At 38.9% G+C, this 22295-nt stretch overlaps 1 protein-coding gene across 5 annotated transcripts in view; it reads right to left on the reverse strand.

The window, feature by feature from the left end:
• Window positions 1–2681: 2681 nt before the first annotated feature.
• The window catches only part of MAP3K5 (mitogen-activated protein kinase kinase kinase 5), a 160078-nt gene continuing 140464 nt past the window's right edge, over window positions 2682–22295 (reverse strand). For 2 of the 5 annotated variants that reach the window (XM_024113118.3, XM_008176874.4), the window contains 7 exons: window positions 20251–20436; window positions 15430–15535; window positions 11028–11271; window positions 8353–8465; window positions 6617–6729; window positions 4623–4699; window positions 2682–3410 (listed from right to left, as the gene is read on the reverse strand). In XM_024113118.3, the coding sequence (XP_023968886.1) occupies window positions 3350–3410; window positions 4623–4699; window positions 6617–6729; window positions 8353–8465; window positions 11028–11271; window positions 15430–15535; window positions 20251–20436 (900 nt within the window). In that variant the 3' untranslated portion in view covers window positions 2682–3349. Of the gene's footprint in view, window positions 3411–4622; window positions 4700–6595; window positions 6730–8352; window positions 8466–11027; window positions 11272–15429; window positions 15536–20250; window positions 20437–22295 lie in introns of all 5 variants that reach the window. The other 3 variants (XR_010599700.1, XM_042848192.2, XM_005280336.5) reach the window with 3 other exon arrangements.

Here is a 22295-nt window from a genome sequence, read left to right on the forward strand (position 1 = left end):
CTAACACACGCATGCTCGAGGGAAGATTTTGCTCCACTACCTGGAATGGAAGGTCCTTATACTTTCCAGTAAGATCTCCAGAACAGAGAGCTCTCCCTATTACTCAAGTGGAGAAATAGCTCTCTCTCTCTCTCTCACACATGCACATAAACACATGTGCACACACAATTCTCCTGCCACTGACACAAATGATGAAATAAACATAAATCTTCTTCACAACAAACAGCCATCATACATTACAGCAAAATGCCAGTCAGTACCAAGATTCTCTTAGTCCAGGGGTCGGCAACCTTTCAGAAGCGGTGTGCCGAGCCTTCATCTATTCACTCTAATTTAAGGTTTCGCATGCCAGTAATACATTTGAACATTTTTAGAAGATCTTTCTATAAGACTATAATATATAACTAAACTATTGTTGTATGTAAAGTAAATAAGGTTTTTAAAAATGTTTAAGAAACTTCATTTAAAATTAAATTAAAATGCAGAGCCCCTGGAGCAGTGGCCAGGACCCAGGCAGTGAGAGTGCCACTGAATCAGCTTGTGTGCCTACCCCTGTCCTAGTCCTTTACTCGTATCCTCATCTAACAACTTGTTAATTTCCTCATCCTTTTACTATATGAGTGAGGAGCTACTTATGAGAAGCTTCAAATCAAAGAAACAGACTCAAAGGAGTGGACTATGAACCATAACTTAAACTAGAGTCAAAGTACAGTAAAGAAGAACAACCGGGTGTTGACACAGCTGTCAACAAATTGGGACAGATATTATCCTTGCTTCCGGAAAAAAGATTAATCATTATATATGATAGTTGAGATAAAAATATTGAATCACAATTGGAGGGAAAATGTGTGTGAAATCCTGGCTCCATGGAAGTTTAATGGCAAAACTCCCTTTGACTTCAGCAGAGCCAGGATGTCACCCAATGTGTATTTAACACTATCATAGATTTGTTAGGGATTTCTTAATGTTATATTAAGAATTTGTAGAATTCCTTGTGTATATGAAAGACACTGACACTTTACAAGATAAAGTTGTGTTGTACACATTCAAGGGCTATAACTTTGGAAATAAGTTGCTATAATTATATGCATTCCTCTTCTCTCCAGAGAGTACAGTGGTAGTGAACATGGCCCACTGCTTCACTCTCAACATATGGGCCTGCAGTCAAGTAAATTAGTACCATTCTCAGATGCAGCAACCACTACTCACTCATATTTCTTGTGGTGAACTGCAAAGGCCTACTATAAAGATACAATCTGGGGCATACAGGGATGAGAGATGTTTGAGGTTTCAACTGTAAGGGAGACCACCTCTCTCCTAATGTACTGCCAAGACCAGCTGGGACCCTTCTCATCCTCCAGCTTATTACCATAAATTATGTTTTAAAAATACGGCTAAAGGAAATAAGGTAATGAAATTACACAGTGCAACCTGTAAAAAGTCTAAATCAGAGGTTTCCCAACCATAATCACTGGAGAACTGGCTATTCATAGGTTGCCATATTGTTGTCATCTTACTTCCAGCAGGCAAATTAAATTAAGTTTAAAAAAAGACATTTTCCTAATTTTACTTTTTCACATAAACAATTGTTGTAGTTGCCTCAGTGACCATATATGTTGCTTTTGTCCTTGCACAACATATCCTCTGCAACTGATCTTTGCACTGTTTAACTAGGAATTTCTAACTAATTCTGCCCCCTGCTGTTGTAGTATTATAAACTGCTTAAAATTAACTATGTAGCCCCAAACATAGCAGCAATTCAGTGATGGATTGAGTTTCTCCATGTGTATAAATTTAGAAATATGTTTGTAAAGCCCTTTGGAGTGAAAATGCTACTGTATATAAAGTATTTCATGTACTTTTTGTGGTGCAGAGGGACGACTGATTGATTTTTTCGAAGTCAGCATAGATAACCTAGTAATGAGTTTGCTGCTGTCCAAACAGATATGCACTGATATATTTATAAGGCAGTTTTTACTTCATGTTTAGAATAAGTAGAGAAATTATTCCATGTCCTTTGAAAAAAATCTGTGATCCATCACTAAGCCTTCAAAGATCAGGGCATAAGCCATGCATTAACTACTTCGGGTTTTGGTGAAGTTCCTTTCTATTCAGCTTATTCCACAATTGTGCACTGTAGGCTTTCTAGCAACAGCCTCAAAAGCATCTAGTATTGGGAGTAGATGGACCACTGGTCAGGTCCAATATAGCAATTCCTATGTTCCAAACTATCAGTGGAGGAATATTGTCCATTTTCATGATTTATGGGAAAAAACCTTGCATAATCAAAAGGCTTTCAGAACAGAATAAATGCCCCCAAATGATTTTACAACTAACAGTTTGTGGCTAGGAAGCTGAAAGTCCACTTCTTACTGACTATAGCTAGTCAAGCAGTTTATTAAACCAGCTGGAGCATTAAGTGAGTTTTTTCTGTCCCGGAAAAATGTGGATGCTGAAATTAGACACAGCATGTGGGAAAAATGAATGAGTTTGTAATACATTGTTTACCAAGGCAGAAGCACAGTAACTCTACGCTTCAAGTCACTTTAATAAGAGAAGGCTTTCTTAATATTCAGCCTAAATTTTCCATGTAGTTTTGTCCCATTACTCCTAGCTATACCGCATGTATCACATTTTGAACTATTATTTTTAGAAGCTCTTAAATAAGGAACGTATCAAAATTGTATTCTTAGATTCTTTATTTTTAAGAACATCTGTTTGTATGTCACAAAAGATAGCTTTAGAACAAGCTAACATTACTATGGTTCAGGCATATACAACTGGTACAGTTCAGTAGTACATAAACAACTCTAAAACAAATGTACTGTAGACCAGGGAACTTAAGTTACCAAAAATAAACAATATTAAAATGTATATAGGGCAGTAAGTAAAAACAATTGCTTTTAGGTTCTGCACATTAAAAGAAAAAATGTAAGCTTTACATGATAATTGAAATTCTGAAGTTCTACTACAGATTATTATGGTATATAACAAAGAAGAATAAACTTGAAAGATTGTCACATTTTGGTTTTGTTCCAGTGATGCACAATCACATGAAATCTTACATAAGTTTTGTGTAAAATTACCATCTGGTTACTTTATCTACAACAGATTTTAAGATTTTAAAAAAGCTTCCATGTAAAATCATTTAAAACTAAAGTAATGTAAAAGGGTGTTTACAGACTTCTTAGGGATTGTCGGAGTAAATGCAGTCAAGAGCTGCAGTGTTTTTAACATTGGTAAACAAATACTGGATTAAAGTGCAACACTCTCTCTGACAGCAAACCTGCTTTGTGCTGCAGAAAATCTCTAAATCTCTGCAAAGAAGTAGAAACCGATTTAGCCAGCATCAAGCATGTTTCTCTCGAAAGTCACTGATGGCCTTCCAGAGCGTACATAACATCCCTCCTCTGTAAAAGAAAAACCATAAAGATGATTAGCTTAAAAAAACTGGTCTCCACTTCCATAGTATCCTGATTCAGATATGCTTCAATTCAAGCCATCCGGTAGTGGTAGTAATACATTCATTGCACTTATTAAACATGGTAAAAACACAGAGAAATCAAATGTGAAATACTAAAACACAAAATTAAAACAAATGTGAATAGCATTTTTGGTTATAATATAAACTAAAAACTTCGCTAAAGCTCACAGAAGTCAATAAAAAGACTCCCATTGACTTCAATGGACTTTAAATAAGACCATAAGCATTGCCTCCAAATATGTATTTCAACTGAATTGAATGGGAGTTTTGGCTGAATTAGTAACTGGAGCCAATATACTTAAAAGTTAACACCCAAAAATTATCCGTAAGTGGCAGCTTTAATTTAAATCCACTTTTTCTGTATGATCCAGAATAGTCAAGGATTGAGTCTGATCACACACCAGCAGTAAACTGGTGAATCTCTGTTGATGTCAGTGGAATTACTCCTTATTGACATTGGAATAAAGGCATGACTGTCCTCCCATTGAAATCAATGATCAAATTAATGTAGGATTAATCACTAAATGATGAGAATCAGGCCCTCATTGTTGCAAGTAGACTAAGCTAATTTGAACATACCTAGTAAATGTCATATACGATCCTTATTAATATAATGAAACACTAGAGTACTATTTGTCCATGTTTTAATATCTAGCTAAGATGATTGAGGGCAAGGGAGGCCTGGTATAACTGTATGCATTGCTTCTAGTCAAATCCAATTTCTACAGGCAAACTTGGTATGATTATGTAACAGTTTAGTGGCAGTTGCATAATTTTCAGACAGATTCTGTGGTTTATTGTTCTCAAAATGTTAAATTATCTGTGTCTACAATTGTTTATATAAAGCAACACTCCAAAGAGACCTCTCTCCAAGCAAGTCTTTTGCTTTAGCTAACTTGAAGAATAAATTCTTTCAAATAACAAAAACTAAAACATTTTTAAATGTTTAATCAGTACATATTCAGAGTGTCTCTCTGTGTGTAGAAACCCTGAAAACTAGATTTTGTAGTGTTCATTTCACATAGGTAAATTTCACACCTTAAGAATGCCATTCACAATTTTCTATTTCTATAGTTTCAATACACAGAATACCACTATATTTCAGCTTTGTGAGATTAAATAGAATGTGAAGTGTTACCTTAGTCTCAGGCATTTCAGATCATCTCGTGTAACGTAGCAGAGAATATCCATTAATGTGTAGTCTTCTGCCAAAAACTTGGGGGGGGGGAGGGAAAAAAGTCCTAATTGAAAGTTAGGCTACTTTTGTCAGATATATCCATTTATTCTAAGATTTATATATAATACAGGGACATGAGCCTGCATTCCTTGTGTATCCAAAACTCCCTTAAATCAAATTCTGAGTGCAGAAGAAATACAAGACTGGTCCACAATATGTGTTGCCAATAAAGAGTTTGATGCTATTGTTTTGTTTATATGTAGCTTTTGTCTAGCTTGTATTTTGTAAATACAATGAAAATACAACATCCTGTATAAAGATGAGGTATGTTTGCATGTCATAGAGTATATATGTTTGAATTGGTCCTAAATCTGTACTTCAGATACATCTTGTTTTGTTAATAGGCAATTCTATAGAGCGCACTATAGCTGAGTACCTCAGACTTTAATTAATTCTAAACACTCCTGGAGATAGGGGAGTTGGGAGGTAGGTTGGTATAAATATCCCATTTCACCAATGGGGAAAGAAACACACAGAGAAGTTAAGGCCTTTGTTTTCAAAAGTGACCTCTACACTTCAGGTGCTTCAATTTTTGTGCGATTAACCTTAACACACCATGGGCCTGCTCCTCAAAAGGTGCTAATCAGCCACAAGTCTTAACTGAAGTTAACTCAAGTTCTAGAATGCTCAATATCTCTAAGGCTCTGTCTTCACTACAAAACAGGTGTATATGTTTTCATATCAAAATAGCTAGTTCAGTGTAAAATCCTAGTGGAGACAAGGCACAGCTAATTTTTATCTTGTTGTATCTAGTCAAAGTCAACCCCCATTCCTCCTGAAGTTTACAAGCAGGCTTTACTGCAATCAACAAGAGTTGCTGGAAAAGGTGCAAAGATGCTTAGGAATTAGGAAGCCAATCAAAATGTTAACTGGAAAATGTGTTTTATTGTATCGAGCTAGCTCAGGGGTGGGTAAACTATGGCCCGCGAGCCGGATCCGGCCTGCCAGCTGTTTTAAGATGGCCCTCAAGCTCCTGCTGGGGAGTGGGCTTTGGGGCTTGCCCCGCTCCGACGCTCCAGCCTTGTCTCCACTAGGGCCAGGGGCTGCTCCACGCAGCTCCCAGAAGCAGTGGCATGGCCCCACTCCAGCTCCTACGTGTATAGGGGCAGCCAGGGGCTCCACTCTGCATGCTGCCCCCACCCCAAGCGCCGCCCCCGCAGCTCCCATTGGCCGGGAGCTGCGGCCAGTGGGAGCTGCACAGGTGGCGCCTGCGGATTGGGCAGCATGCAGAGCTGCCTGGCTGCCGCTCCGTGCAAGAGCCAGAGTGGGGACATGGCCGCTGCTTTCGGGTGCCGCCTAAGGTAAGCACCGCCTGGAGCCTGCACCCCTGAGCCTCTCTCTGTGCCCCTACCCCCTGCCCCAGCCCTGATCCCCCTCCCTCCCTCTGAACCCCTCAGTCGCAGCCCGGAGCACGCTCCTGCACCCCAAACTCCTCATCCCCAGCCCCACCCCAGAGCCCTCACACACACGCCCGCACCCTACTCCCCAGCCCGGAGCCCCCTCCTGCATCCTGAACTCCTCATTTCTGACCCCACCCTGGAGCCTGCACCCCCAACCAGAACCCACACCCCAACCCCAATTTTCTGAGCATTCATGGCTCACCATACAATTTCTATTCCCAGATGTGGCCCTCGGGCCAAAAAGTTTGTCCATCCCTAAGCTAGCTACATGAATTAAAAGCAAGAATAGACTTTTAATGATGGTCTTTCTATTCTTCACCCTTCCCTTGTCCCTCCACCCCCAATCTCATCTCCTTCAAAAGGTGTACAAATCATTCCAAGGTTTTTGCTGGTATAGAAATAATTCCAAGGTTTTTCTGTTTTTTTCCCCACTAAGTCCTAGAAAAATGCACTGCTACTGTATCACAAACATACCTAAGAAAATATCTTTCCTACCCTATTTATAGTATCTTCATCAGCTCCATGAACTCTCAGCCAGTTTATGAGATCAGAGTCTTCAACCCCTGTGCCAGAAGGATTAAGGTGACAGACAGACAGTCCAGGGATATCTAGATCAAATATTTAGAAAAAAAGTTAGGTCTTTTCAAAGTGTCCTCTTCACAATTTTAAATAGAGAAGCACGGTCTTCAGTGACCTTTCCTACTCTTTCCACAAAAATGGGACATGCAAGTGCCTCTACAATGAAGGATAAGAGAGATCAAATCCTGCAGTATTTACTCAGGTAATATTCCCTAATGCACTTAAATGCAGTACTGTTTCAAAAGAGCACTACATTAAAGCACACTAGGGAACCTCTAATGCCAGGGTCTACACAGACCAATTAGTGAACAATGCATTAGTGCATTTTTGGAAATCACTTCCCCATAGTCCATACTATTGCTATGTGTAGTCAAGCCCTTAGATGCGTGCAAGCATTTCTGGTGTCTCTTGGATAAATATGGATTTTTTTTTAAATTGGGGGTGTTTTATCAGTGTTTATTAGTTAAAACTAAAAACCAGAAGCCCAAGGTATAAGGCATTCTTATGCCAATACATCTGCATCTATACTTGGGTTGTAAGAACTATCCTGGTATAATTTAAATTGGTAAAGTGGTACAATCTGTGTGTGTAGACAAGGCTTTAGACAAGACTTATACTGCCCTCAATGTGATTTTACTTGAGTAAGGCTTCAGGACCAGGAGCTGTACTATTTTTATAATCCCTGTTTCACCAGGGTTTTCACTCTGCTATAGAAAGGCATTCCATGCTAAAATATGCAAGGGCCTCCACCCCTACTACAAATAAGATTTCTATTGTTTGATTGCTTTTTAAAGCTTTTGCAGTAGTCTCTCTCTCTCTCTCTCTCTCTCTCTCTCAATTATGGCTCTTTTCCCTTAAAAATGAGACATGATCCTCTAAGGCCCTCACAGACTCTCAAACCTGGGAGGGAGGGGGAGCAGCAGCGCGTGAATCAGCTGTTTCGCGCGCCGTGGTGCGCGAGCGGCGGCAGCAGCGGAGGTGAGCTAGGGCGGCCAGGGCACATTTTTAGGGGCGCCATTCTGGCGCCGGCCATGCCGCTCCTAAAAATGTGCCGCCCCAAGCACCAGCTTGTTTTGCTGGTGCCTAGAGCCGGCCCTGGCTGCAGTCAAGAAACAAAAGGTAAAATCCTGGCTTCATGGAAGCCAATGGCAAAATTCCAACTGATTTCAACGTGACCAGGATTTCACTCACAATTACTAGATAAATTACGCGCAATGCTATTCTAGAACTCCGGCCCTTCGGCTCCAAAAACACCCAGCTTCTTCCGCTAAAATAATTCTCGAATACCTGGTGTTGATAATAGATTTTACACACACACACACACACACACACACACACACACACACACACACACACACACACACACACACACACACCTCTCTCTCTCTCTCTCCCCCCCTCGTAATGTATAACCACAGATCAACAGCATGATTTGAGTTATACAACACTTGCTTTTACTCTGGATATAGAAACAAATGAAGTAACTTATTTCCACAGCATACTTGCTTGCTTCTACACAGTCCTGGCTAGGAGAAACGTGGTTAAAGACCTTTACTGATGCTGGGCCAATGAAATAAAAAAGTTTGGCTGCCACAGCCTTCTTTTGTAGTTGCTGTGTGGAACAGTTTCTTTTGAAATCTCTACTCACTTACCTACTTGCTGTGATCTAAGCTTCAGGTTTTTGATCTCTTGATCCTTTTCTTCTATAGCTTGATGCAAAAGGGCGTGAAATTCTCTCTCCTTCTGCACTAACTCTTCTAGTAGCCTGCAGGGGGGGGGCATGGATTTTTTAAATTTAATTTTATGTTTTCAACCCTAATACACATGTAAAAATATAAACATCCAGTGTTCTAGTTCTAGAGAGTCGGGGACTTTCAACAAAACTAGTTTGAGGCATTCATAGCAAATAGGAGCTGCACAGAAACTTTCAATGAAGCTTCAGCAACTCAGCATTCCTACTTAACTGAGTCTTTTCTTAAAGAGGAAAATTAAACAAAGCAATTGGGTAATGTGTTCAGCTATGGATGGAGTGTCATTGAGGTCAAAACCATTAATGGACATAGCGCGAAGTTGTGACTTTAAGACATTACGCTTCATAAGGCGCAGGGCAGCTATACCTACCCCAGCAGGAGCTCCTGAAAGCGCTGCATTAAAGGTAGATGCAGCTGGAGTGTGGCCACAGCTATACTTCTTGAAAGGGTGTAGCACACATTCCCTTCCAATGGGAGCAGTCCCTCCCTGCCCTCTTTGTAGAGTACAACATTGCTGTAGATTTTAGCCTAGATCAGTCTTTGCACTCAAAGTCCAGAGACTGGCTTTGTGCCCAGCCCTCAGTAGGCTTAAGGGGTTGGTGGTCACCTCCCTGCATCTTCTCCTAAATCTTAATCCTTTAGGATAAGATCTGTTTATTTTAGAGAGGATTGACTAAGTGGGGTCATGATGAATCATGTAAAATTAATATCTACAGAAGGTCAATTAATGCTTCTATTTAACCTCTCTCATAATACAAACGCAAAGGGACACCTAAAGGAAGTTAAAGGCAACAAAGTTAAAACGGATAGTTATTTCCTTCTAACGCCAGGCACAGTTAATTTGTGAAACTCATTGGGGCAATATATTGTTACAGCAAAGAGCTTAATAACATTTTAAAAATAAGACATCTGAACACAACACAGTTACAATAGATAGGATGCAAAGGATATAAATTATACTTTAGAGCATAAACCTACTCCACTAACACCCTGAGGTTAGGAAGAAACTTTCCCCAAACTTCCCCTTGGAAATGTTAGAGTATAATTGTCTATTATAGGGATTTTACATCTTCCTCCAAAGCATTTGGTGCAGGCCCCTGTCAGATACATGATAGTGGATTAGATGGACCATTGTTTTGTTCCTAACAGTACATATAGTTTATTCCTTACCCATTCATCTGGGTTGAAAAATGTATCCACGGTCATCTAAATAGTTTACTACTTTTTGCCTTGCAAATGACCGCCATATGCTGCTTATGCTAACAAAGCTTAAAGAAATATAATTATTTAAGGGAGGTTTTCCATATAACTTATGGAAGGTGGTATTTTTATATCTAATTATCATGACAAAGTTTTTGGTTTTGCATGTGAGAGCAGCATGTTGCTCACGCCTTACTTTTTTAAAACAAAAAACAAAGAAACTAACAGTATATCTTTCATACATTCTTAGAGTGAAAGGAATGAAACTTTATTCTGAATAGTAACATGTTGTTAGGATGCTACTCCCAATCAGAAACTTGGGCAGTAACGTGTGACTAGCTTAACTAGTTTCTTTTTAATTCCTTCGCTTAATGGAGATTGCGGAGGTTTTTGTACGAGGACTTCTGAAGTATATTGTCATTGTATTATATATGGCAATTAGAATATGTCTTAACTATCTATTTATGTCAAGATGAATATATTACATTGTAATATGAGAACTCACAAACTACATTTACTCTAACAAGAAAATGCAGTGCACTTTAATGCTAACAGGTGATGCGGAGTTACTAAAAAGCTTCTCTTGTCTAAAGACCTCAAATCAAGCCAAATCACACTGAGTTTTCTAATGTGCTTGGAAATGAAGTGTCATTGCCAAACATTTGTAATTAATCATCAGTATAAAGGATTATAAAGAATATTTCAGCACTACAAGATTTGTCCTATCAAGATACAGTGTATATACACATTTTAATATGTACAGACATATTTTTCAATTAGTTCCGAAATCTGTTTTTTCAGGCCTGTTTTTTTCATAAGGCCTTACTGTTCTTCACCTTCAACTATCTGAGAGAACAAATTGTTTTTTTTTTTTAAAACAATTCAGCGTCCTAGGGATCAATCCTGCTGTAGTGAATTCTGCATGCAAAACAAGACAAATGACAAGACTGGGCCCCATTTAATTGTGCAGTGCCCCTGTTCAGCAGCTTGGATTTGTTCCCTGGGAATAACTATAAAAAGGAATAATGAGTTCTGCTTTTATGGAAATGAAATGTGTCATTTAACCATGAAGCATGAAAGGCAGGAAGAGCAGAACCTTGGCAACAAGTTTAATAGTCAGTTAAAAACAGAGCACGCCTGAAAGCAAGATTTACACTCATTTTTGTCAGCAGTGTACTGAAGTGAATAAGCCTGAGATAAATGATATGGATTTTTCCAAGCTCAGAATTACAAATTACTGTTTATCATCAAGTAAATGAGAAATGCACTGTATTATGGATTATCACAGCTGTCAGATTTGGAGAAACTATTTAAGAGTGAAAGAAAAAGCATCAATCATAACAAATACACTTGGATCCCTAGAAGTCTAGACTTACCTATTTGTCTCTAATTTTAGCCTCCCTAGTTGAACATTCAGCGATCTATGAGCAGCCTGGGAATCGTGGGACATTGTAGAACTGAGTGTGCTCACACCTGAGGTAGCTATAGCATCTTCTATGACAATGCAAGGCCGTTGAATATTTTGATTCTGAGGCTGTTCATCATGATCTTCTTCAACTTCTATGTCATCCTGATCTGCTGTATCACTTTCAGATGCAAGACTAAAGTGTGGCCTCAGTTCTATTAGAAATAATGTTCATTATTAATCACAATAATAAAGTCATATTTAAATAATTATAGCTCATCCTAGAGTTTTGATTAAACCATGCCTGAAAAATTTGCAGCAAAAGGTTGTAATTGTGTTTCCAAAGGGTTTAAAAACAGCTTGAAAATGCCGCAATGGCTTAGTACATTTTGAACATTATTTGGCTTCTGATGATCATTTACAATCTCCAAGCAGTAACAATCTGTACTTACTAATAGGATTCCAGATTTCGCTAGTATTTTTGTCATAAACCATGCAGAAATCCCAGAATTCACTGTGTGTGCCACATAAAGCAAACAAGGTGCAATACCTGCTCAAAGTTTGCAATATAACATGCTTGCATTCCTCTCACACAAGGCCTCATTCAAAACACACTGAAGTCAATGGGAGTCTCTCTGTTAACTTCAATAGTCTTTGGATCAGACCCTTAAAACTAAAAAACTCTAAACACATTATGTAATGGATTTTAATGTGAATAAAACACAATTCTGTAGGCAAGTGATTTGGCTAAAGTGTTGGCTTCAAAGATATGTCTCAAATCTTTTTTCTTTATTTTGCTTTTCAGATTTACAGTGGAGTATTTGTTTTAAAGCCAATGGACTTGGTTAAATACAAGACAGAATAAAAGTCAGATGTTAATTTTAAGTATTCTGATATATTCTGTTTTCCTTTTCTTCCTCTGTCAACATCACTCTAGCTTCTAATCTTTGTTTTATATTTATTCTTGTTTTTGCTCCGATTTTCAATGGCTCCCTGGGGTATTCATTCCGAAGGTCGTCACTATTTGTATGAAGCATATGTTGCTACTTTTTTCCCTTCTCTTTTATACTGTTTATGTTTTGAAACAGAGCAATAGCTGTTGGAGATTTATTTTTAATGACCACTATCGCACACTGTATTTTAGGTTAAAGCAACAGTACCTTTTAATACCACTACCACCACTTTGGATTTACATTATATCCATCATGCAATGGATGCAGTCTTCTAAATGCTCACTGCAGCTGCACACGAGATTGAAGGCTTTAGGGATTTTTCTAAAATAATCCCCAAATCTCTTTCCTGGTCACTAAACTGGAGCACTCTCTGTACAGCAAACATTTCCCTTCTTTATTTGTTCTCCACAGCTTATAATTTTTCATATATCTGACCTGAACTGCATTTTTCAAACTCTTAAATTACCATAAATTCTATACCTGGGGGCAGGGTTCCCATTCTTCCAAATTTAGCAAGACCATTACCCCCTAATGATAGATAATACTAAAAAAGTGGAGTAGCACTGTTCATTTTCACTTGTCAGAAATCAGTTCTGACTATTGTATAAAGAGGGAATGTACTCTGCCTCCTCTTCCTTCCTTTACACTAACTACTAATTCTTATCAGTTATGTAAAACATGTACTCCATTAGGTCTGTGGTATTCTTCTACAGTGTATTAACAAAGTAACGTCAATTTGCAAATTCCATCAAGTTAGTGATACACATCCTTCCTTTCCTTCTTCAACTGAGACTGGTTACCTCTAAGCCTTTTCCCCCCAAATATTCTCCCATTTGATTCTTAATTTTTTCAGGCATTCCCCCTAATTGCTGGCAAACTCAGAAGCAGATTTCCCCACCTTCCCAAGGGGAGTTTGCCCAGGATCTCCTCCATTGTCTCGCTCTTCACTTCCAGACATTGCAGTATGCTCTTCCACCACGGAGCTAAGGTAGATTTTGACATTCTAAGGCCTGGTCTACACTGCGCGCACGGAGGGGAAGGGAAGGGGATTGATCTAAGTTACACAACTTCAGCTACGTGAATAATGTAGCTGAAGTTGATGTACTTAGATCTACTTACCAGGGTGTCTTCACTGTGGTAAATCGACGGCTGACACTCTCCCGTCAACTCCGCCTGCACCTCTCGCCCTAGTGGAGTACTGGAGTCAATGGGAGAGTGCTCAGCGGTTGATTTATCGCGTCTAGACTAGACGCGATAGATCGACCCCCTCTGGATCGATTGCTGCCCGTCGATCCAGGGGGTAATGTAGACAAGACCTAAGCTTCCAAAGGCAAACAAACTATACTTGCCACAAATTGAGGAAAGCAGACTAATCCTCTACCAATAATCCAAATTGATTTTTTTTTTTAAACTGTGAACATGTTTGGATTCCCGTTAAACTATTATGCTACACTAAAGGACAACAATTTATTAGTCTTGTAAACAAGATCTAATAACTCCTCCTCTTTGAATAGCTCCCAGTATGTAGTTTTTGGTTACAAATAAAGAATAAGCAGTAATAAAAACTCCTGTGGACTTTTAAGCACTCTAGTAAAACTAAAATCAGACATACAATGTAACTTGGAAGTATCAAATAAACAATTTATTGATAAATTATTAGAAATTAGATTTTAACTGGCAAATGTTGATAAATATCCATTTCACCAACACACACAAAATGATGAGAAAATATTTCTATAGATAATAATTGAAATGTACAGATAGGCAAAGTAAGAAAAATGTTGCTTGAGAATTTAAGTTAAGAATATTTACTTTTTATATTTTGACACATGACATTGATGATTTGTTTTAACAGCTTAACTTTTAAAATCTCAATGTCTCCTGCCATTAAATAATTATTGTCTGACCTCTGATTGTCTGCCCCCCCATAATTTCCAAAAACCTGAAAATGTAAAAAAAAAAAAAAAAAAGCTTAAAAATAAACATTGATATTTCTGTCAAAAATAATTTTAAAAAAATCAAATTCTTCACAGCCTACTTATCATTTACACTGAAGATAGCTACGCAAAATAGGAAGGACCTTAAATGCTTAGGACTTTAGGATGGGAGTTTTCAAAAGCACTGAGTGGGTGGCCTGACTCTTCTCGCATTGAAGTGAATTGGAATTGACTTCAGTGGGAGCAGAATTTAGGGCAACACAGAGCGCTTTTTGAAACCCCCACCATTAATACCAAGAAAAACGCACCGTGCATGGCAGTTAAGCTTGCAAAAAACATTGCAAAGAAACATTCACACTTCTCTAGTCACTTTGTCATTACTCCAGACCTATGTTTCTCCCCAAAACCATATTTGTGATGTGTGAAATTTACCCCTGTAAAAATGGCCCACACACAGGGCCGGCTTCAGCGTTTTTGCCAGCCCTAAGTGGTGAGAAAAAAACAAAACAAAACAAAAAACGCGATCGGCGGCACTACCACCGCCACTTCATTCTTCGGCGGCAATTCGGTGGCAGGTCCTTCCCTCTGAGATGAACTGAGGGACTTGCCGCCGAAGAGCCGGACGTGCTGCCCCTTTCCGTTGGCTGCCCCAAGCACCTGCTTGCTGCGCTGGTGCCTGGAGCCAGCCCTGCCCACACAGTAGGGCTCAAGTAGAATTTAAGTAGTCCAAAGGCCTCGTGGAATAGCTCTATAAAAGGGCAATTTATACCCTATAGCAATTGCAAGGAAAATTGCCAGTCTGTATTAACCTCTTGAATGCTGCAAATTTAGTACGCCCAATAAGAATGCAACTGCCGTACTGCTGAATGCAGCAGGTTCATTCTAAAGTTCCACTGTTTTCAATGGAGGAAAGCAGCATAGTGGGTGTGGCAGACTGGAAACAAATGGGTTAGCGTTTCTTTAACATGGAATCCTTCTCCGTGCCTACTCACACACAACAGAAGCCTTCTAGCTATAGCAGGGAAGAATGTCTGGCTACTACCCCTAGAGAGAGTTTTTGGCCAGTGGAGCAACACAAGTTATTGTTACACTTCTTGGGTGGCCAACAGTCTGTACCTCAAAGCACATATTCAAAAGAGCTAAGTATGTTGGGTGCTGAGCTCTTTTGAGCTCTCTTTCATATCCCATGTGTGGATGCTGAGTACCTGAAAAATCTGGCCCTCTAAATGCACCAATAAGTCTACTACTGGTCACCCATTTGTCACTTATTATATTATGCATTCTGGAAAGGTGCACTCCAAAATAGCTGTGACAACTCACCTATGAATACTTGGTTTGTGAAACAGCTATTGCATGTCAACAAAGACAAAAGGAGGTCATTGCAAGTTTCAAAAGCTTTCATGAAGCATCATGATCACAGCACGGTTAAAAACATTTTAAGCAATCAGAGATTAAATGTTTGCTGTGTAACAGAGTGACTCACCTGGGATCAGAATAGTAATAGCAGTCTGCACAGCTTTTCGAATTATGCTGTCCAAGGCAAACATCCAGTGTGGCTTGATGTGGTGATTTCGTAAAACTTTATTGACCTGATGACAGAGAATGCAGTTCAGAAATCATTTTATCCCCAAAGCTGCACACAGCTGATAATATAATATTAAGTCAGCTACACTGCATTAAAAACAGTGTTTTCTTTAAGTAACTTCATGGTGTCATTAGACAAGAAAATATAATAGCAGTGTTTCCAACTTTTGCAATATTGTTGCAAGTCTTGTGACATTTGTATTTTTCATAAAGTCTTAGCTCCTAGCGTCAAGTGGTTGCATGAGAATCTTAGCCTTCATTTTTAAAAAGGTAAGATTTTAGCCCTCAGGGTTGTGGAGGAAAGCTTAAAAATGCAAACCCTGAATGTTTCAGCACCACAGGGCAAATAAAAATAACCCTTTTAAAAAAACAAATCTCAAGACTTTTAAGCCAAGCTCATGATTTTTTTTGGGGGGGGGGGGGGAAGAGTGCTGACATGTTTTTTGACTGCTTCGGTTGGGAAGACTGTAATACAGTTGTCTATTTTAAAATAAAGATGGGTCAACCTCTTCAAAAAACAGTGTGAGGCTCTTCCCACTTGAATAAGAAAGGAGCAATTTAATACTAGTTTACTTAAATGGAATTTTGCTAATTCTTTTATTGCTTCTAGTCTGGTTTGGGAAGGAAAGAGGTTGTGGATTTTCTCTGAAATTTAAAAATATCTGTAACAAGTTACAGAGTAGCAGCCGTGTTAGTCTGTATCCGCAAAAAGAAGAACAGGAGGACTTGTGGCACCTTAGAGACTAACAAATTTATTAGAGCATAAGCTTTCGTGGACTATAGCCCACTTCTTCGGATGCATATGCATCCGAAGAAGTGGGCTATAGTCCACGAAAGCTTATGCTCTAATAAATTTGTTAGTCTCTAAGGTGCCACAAGTCCTCCTGTTCTTCTTGTAACAAGTTAAAGATTATTTTAGATTCCTTTCCCTTGCCCCTTTCCTCCTATTTTTTGGCCCAGTATAACCCTGCTGATTTAGAGGTGGTGGCTAATGAAATTATAGCCTCTTCCATACCTACTGGCACAGTACTGTCCTATCTGTGTATTCCTGCAGTGTTGCCTTCAAAACTTCATTCTCAACTACACTCTTAGCTCTCTGTAACTTATCAAAATATATTTTTCTGAGGCTGTTCCTTTCAAACTCTCAAAGGGCTGGAAGTGAGCCGAGAAAGGAAACAGCCAGGGTATGATGGGGTGGTGGATTATTCAAAAAACTTTACAAGGACACCTAGACAAAGTTGGCAGCAACAGCAGCCACTAGGTTTCACAAGCTGGCTCTCGAACTAGGCCACCAGGGCTATACAGGAAAAACTGACAGGTGAAACCAACAGCAGTAGGACATATAAGGGAGCAGGACTCAAAACTTTTCAGCAAGACAAATTAAATTACATTTAGAAGTTCATTCTAATAAAGATCCATAAATGCCTCATAGAAAAATTTCCTCTGTGGGGACTAATAGGATATTTTCTATGTCTTTTCCTTGGGTTTTATTTTGAAGGCACTTCATGAAAACAGGATCAGCTTATTTCTCTCTTCTGAAGGTTGTCAGAATCTTCTTGTAGGAAATAACAGTGATGTCACAAAGATGATGATGTTTTTGGGGGATGGATGGAAGTTCAAATGAAGATGTGTTCTACTATTGCCCAAAGACAACTATAAAATCTATTCTAATTTCTTTATTACAATGGCCACTAGATGGCAAAAACAACAAAGAGTCTGGTGGCACCTTAAAGACTAACAGATTTATTTGGGCATAAGCTTTCGTGAGTAAAAACCTCACTTCTTCGGATGCATCCGAAGAAGTGAGGTTTTTACTCACGAAAGCTTATGCCCAAATAAATCTGTTAGTCTTTAAGGTGCCACCAGACTCTTTGTTGTTTTTGTAGATACAGACTAACACGGCTACCCCCTGATACTTGAAAACACTAGATGGCAGTCTGTCATGTTGTAAGAGAATTGCTAGCAAGCTGAATGTATATCATTAGAAGAATGCTATGCTGCTGAATAAGCCCAACCACAGGGTTCAGAAACCAGTCAGGAAAGGTGTTGAGCACCTCCTGGGAGGTGTATTGACGTTATGAAAATTGACGCTGCTCAACACCTGCCTGGAAGTATTCAGCACTTTGCATGATTGAGCCTTTAATGAGCACAAAGTTCAAGCTGATTTCCGCACTGAAGAGGCATAATGTGACTTTGTCAAGGAACACAAACATCCACAGTAGTATGACTAAGCACTTTAGAATACAAAACAAAACTTTTTTTCCCCGGTGCCTTGATCAGGATATCTTGACTATCAGCCCTTATTATTTCCCATGCGTCCTGAGAATAAAGGAGATAATTTCCCCCATTTTTAGCAATATCCTGATATTAGAGAAGAGCGTGATATCTCAATTTAAGCTGTTTTTCTGTGATAGAGGTCTGAGGCTACACAGCTCCCACTGACTTCAATGCTTTATCTAGGTCCCCTACAACATTGGGACCTGGATTCAAAAAGTTCCTGTTTTAACTATTTCCTGTTCCCAGGAAATGGAAGAGGCCTGTCCTAAAATAAGCACTGTATTTGGAAGAGAAGAAAGTGACAGAAGAGAGGCCTGTGTCTGGGATGCTGAAATACTATCACTGGGAGGTTTGCCTTGTAACTGAATGATATATAATGGGACAAAAAACTCCTACCAAAAGAGTCACTGTGTCGAAACAAACGCTGACACTTACCATACAGACATGAAGTGCCACCCATTCTGATATCTCTAGAATGGTCCCTGTTCTCACACACGTGTGTCCTGTTTTCTGTAATGTCAGTTTTCAGGATACTAAAATTGCAGAACTCTTTCTGATTGGGATCGCATAGCCAGCCAGATTCTTCTCCCAAAACATCCCAATTGCTTTAAATAGTGATTCTCGGCCATTTGCCTTCACCAATAAATTGCATGGTGATACAAAGCTGCTTCTATCTGAACTTCTACCACAATCTCTGAGAGTTGCAGTGGAGGATATGTATTTACTGCTTTGTTACTCTCCACCGGGAAAGAGAAATTCCCAATAAACCCTTGCTTCTTCACTGGGACTCTTCTTGGTAGGATCCAGGACTATTTTGTTTAAAGCCTTCTGTTTACATTCTTTGTATGGCCTCTTCAGCAGGCCAGCTCATCATCTTTTACCCAATGACAGATTTTACAGAACTTCCTCAAGTCAGTGGGCTTTCAATTCAAGATGTGGGTAATCTGGTAAATTTACTATGGGACTGAGTACAAAGTGGAAAAGAGGAGTGTATGAACAAGGTGGTCAACTTGGAAATAAGATAATGTACATGCATCTGGAGTTACCACGACCAATGCCATGACAATTGTGACGTAGCTGTTCTGCTGTACCCATTATTGTGCACATTAATGGAGTTCAAGTATTCTGAATTGTGCTATTTCATGCTTGTGACATCATTAGGCATTTTATACAAAGGGAATGAGTCAGCGGTGGACTGCAATTTATCAAACATTCAGAGATTTTTTTCATTCCATTCGTATGATCATGGCTTAGATTTAAAGGGGCAAAGGGCCTCCTGCTTTGTATTGGATTGAATATCTGATATGGAAGGTTTGACTTTGTTGTGCATTATTAATGGGTTTGATCCATGACGTATTGCAAGACTAAACAGAACAGAGGGCAGGAGGAGGACATTCAAGGTGAAAAACTCCATGGAGGGAGACAGGAAACCTTCCTACAATTGCTTTATTTTCTATGCTGGCCTTCTGGGGAAGTGGTATATAATTCTGTGCTCACTTATGCCCTGCACAAGACCAGGCAACCTTTTCAAATAGTCTCTCTACTTTTGGAGAGCCCTAGATTTAAAATGTTCATGGGGGCATCACCTTGAGTGCCCTTCTTTTGTCTTTATGTCATTTTAACCTCATGGATCCAACCAGGGCACAAAGTCAAATTCTCCCAATATCAGTTATTCAGCCCTGAACGAAACAAGATAACTTTTACCCCTTTAAAACAAGTGTTAGCAGAGAATTTGTAATAACATTTAAAGCAGGCTCTGGGAGAGCAATACTGCTTTTTAATAAGATGGCTATTTAAAGGGACTCCATTTCTGTGTCCTATTTATCATTGTGGGGAGTGCCAGTATTACATTAGCTACTGGCATATAAAAAAATAGCCATTTCATCATAGTTTGGGGTGAAGGTTTACAACTCAGATTTGGCCAAATTTTGCTATTGGATCACTTGCATCAGGACACGAATACAACGGCAATATTATAAACTAGGTATGGTTTAGTTTGTTGGGATTTTTTAAATGCATTAATTTCTTAGCTGAGTCAAGTCCAAGAGATCTGTATACATGCAGCACAATTTTGTATTTATTTACCAAGAAACCCCCAACCATTACATTTTTTGAGGCTTTCCTACTTGAGGAATATGGTGTAATATTTTCAGAAGCATGCTGGACCCTCCTGCTGTTTATCTGTGAAGACCATAGATCTGGGGGGTGGGAGATAGCCATTGCGGTCAGGACATACTTGCTGCCCAAAGGATCGTATGGAAGCCAAGCCAAAAGCTGACGGTGGCAGAAGGTTCCAATTATTATTAGAATTGGAGCCCTCAAGTGTTCTCATTTGGGTAACTCTGGGCTGAGGTCAATGAATTTTCATCAGCTTATGCCAGTCTTTAATTTGGCCTTTTAACTGAGACTTCATACAGCAAAACTTCAGAAAGTGTCTACTTACAGCATCTTGAAAACCAAATAGCACCAACTGGACTTGACTAATACCGTGACTGTCAAAATCTAATTCCAGTTTCAGTTTTGAAAGAGTGGTAGCAATGATTTTGCGATCAGTTGACCTTACAAATTCTCTGAGGCTGGCAACGAGAGTTGCAATGTGCTCCCATTTTAGTTTGGGTTCTTCAGCTCCCTGTTAGAGGAACAAAAAGGAACAAATTCAACCTAAAGCACATATCTTAAATTGTGTATCCAATCGTTTTAACCAATATGAGTTGATGCACAATAAATAACCTTTGCCCCCTCTACATTCCAGAAAATTTACCTCTAAAACAGACATTCCTTTAATTACCAAAAAGTATATGCTGCACATTGCCACTCATTTATTTTGTGCAAGTAATATATTTCGGCAAGATGTATGGAGAAATGCATATCTCACTGTTATTAAAACTTTTAGGTCCAGAGAGTGAAATTCATCCTCTGCTGAGGGCCACTACAAGGTGAAGTCCTAATTTAGGCCTTAAAGTAGGGCTTAAGTGGTTCTTCCTTGATGCAGAGTGCTTTGTAAGGGGTGAATTTCATCCTGAGTGCTTAACTCCAAGCAGAAAGTTCACCCCAATACGGAATTTTCACACTATAGCTATATTTACATATGGCCTGAATTTTTCACAGACTACTATCAACATACTGTGAATGCAATCAGTGATCTGTCTCATTCACATATGTGCTCACATTTCTGAACTCTCTACTTTACGTTAAAACTTCTGTCAGCTAAGAATATACCAAAATGCTTGAAAGGTAATTTTTGGAGAATACTACAGAAAGCAATAGGTGTGGGGGTCAAAGGTTTTTTTTTTTTTTTTAAATAGCTTTCAGTTATGCCAGCTGAAATTAAATCTGAATTACAATTGTGGGAAAAGAAATATGAAAATATCACAAGTCATTAACATAAACTCAAGAAAAATTTTAGTTACTCACATAATATTAGAGAGTTATTTTGATTAATGTCAGATAAATATTTGCAGAGATACCTAACACTGATTTCTGAAGCAGAAGAGCACGTTGCTTTTTGCTTCCTGCTATTTTTTCCATTCTTCTATCATGATTATGTCAAGCCTCAGGAATTTCTCTGTATATAAATAATTCAGTTTCGTCCTCTTCCATTTATTTACATTGTTCCATTGACACATGCACTGATAGTTATATCTGTTATAGCAGCACTTCAACAAATAGAGGTTTTTGGGCACATCTGTTTTACTTCCTCCATTTTTTAACCCTTCTCTACCACTATTTCAATGATTGATTCTACAAGAACTAGATAACCTCATTCTATTGTTATGGCAACAGTTTCTATCCACAGCAATAGTGCTAGGTACCTTTAGAAAGGTTTACCAAGCAAATCAGACTTTTAAATTTGAACCATAATTTCTTGATCAGACCTTTTTTTAAAACCTAAATACCATGGACCATATTTTACATACAAAGCATGATTTAGAGCAAAGATACTCAGCCTTGAGAATGAAATGCAGTTACAGACTGCAAAAACAATGACAAAAATCACATCATCTGACTCCAGTGTTGCAACATTTGCAGTGTGATGAAGAATTGTTGATTATTCCACATCCTCCTGTACTGATGTCAGAATGAATCACCCAGAGTAGTGTCAGGAGGTAATGCATTATTATTGTGTGGCTTTCTGCAGCTCCACCTGACACTCTTCTCCCTCCCTCCACCTCCACTTCTAACTGCTGTGAGGGATGGGGCTGTGTTCTTTCAATTGCTCCTTTTCATAGCAGCTTGAAAGGACAGGGATGCGTCTAGTATATTTTACTTGCTATAGTCTGACATGAGACCAACTTGGGCAAAGGAACCAGCCAGATGCACGAACTCCAAAAGAGAGACATGTAACTCTAGAGCCACAGGTTGAATATCCCTGGCTTACACTTTTGGAGTTGATTAGACTGATCATTACATATATTAAGCCATCATCCTTTATTAGTCTTGTTAGAAAAAAAATGTTGGCAAAAATGAAATTTCATTAAAATGTTCATA

This window comes from Chrysemys picta, chromosome 3 (genome assembly GCF_011386835.1).
Source record: "Chrysemys picta bellii isolate R12L10 chromosome 3, ASM1138683v2, whole genome shotgun sequence".
NCBI lineage: Eukaryota > Metazoa > Chordata > Testudines > Emydidae > Chrysemys > Chrysemys picta.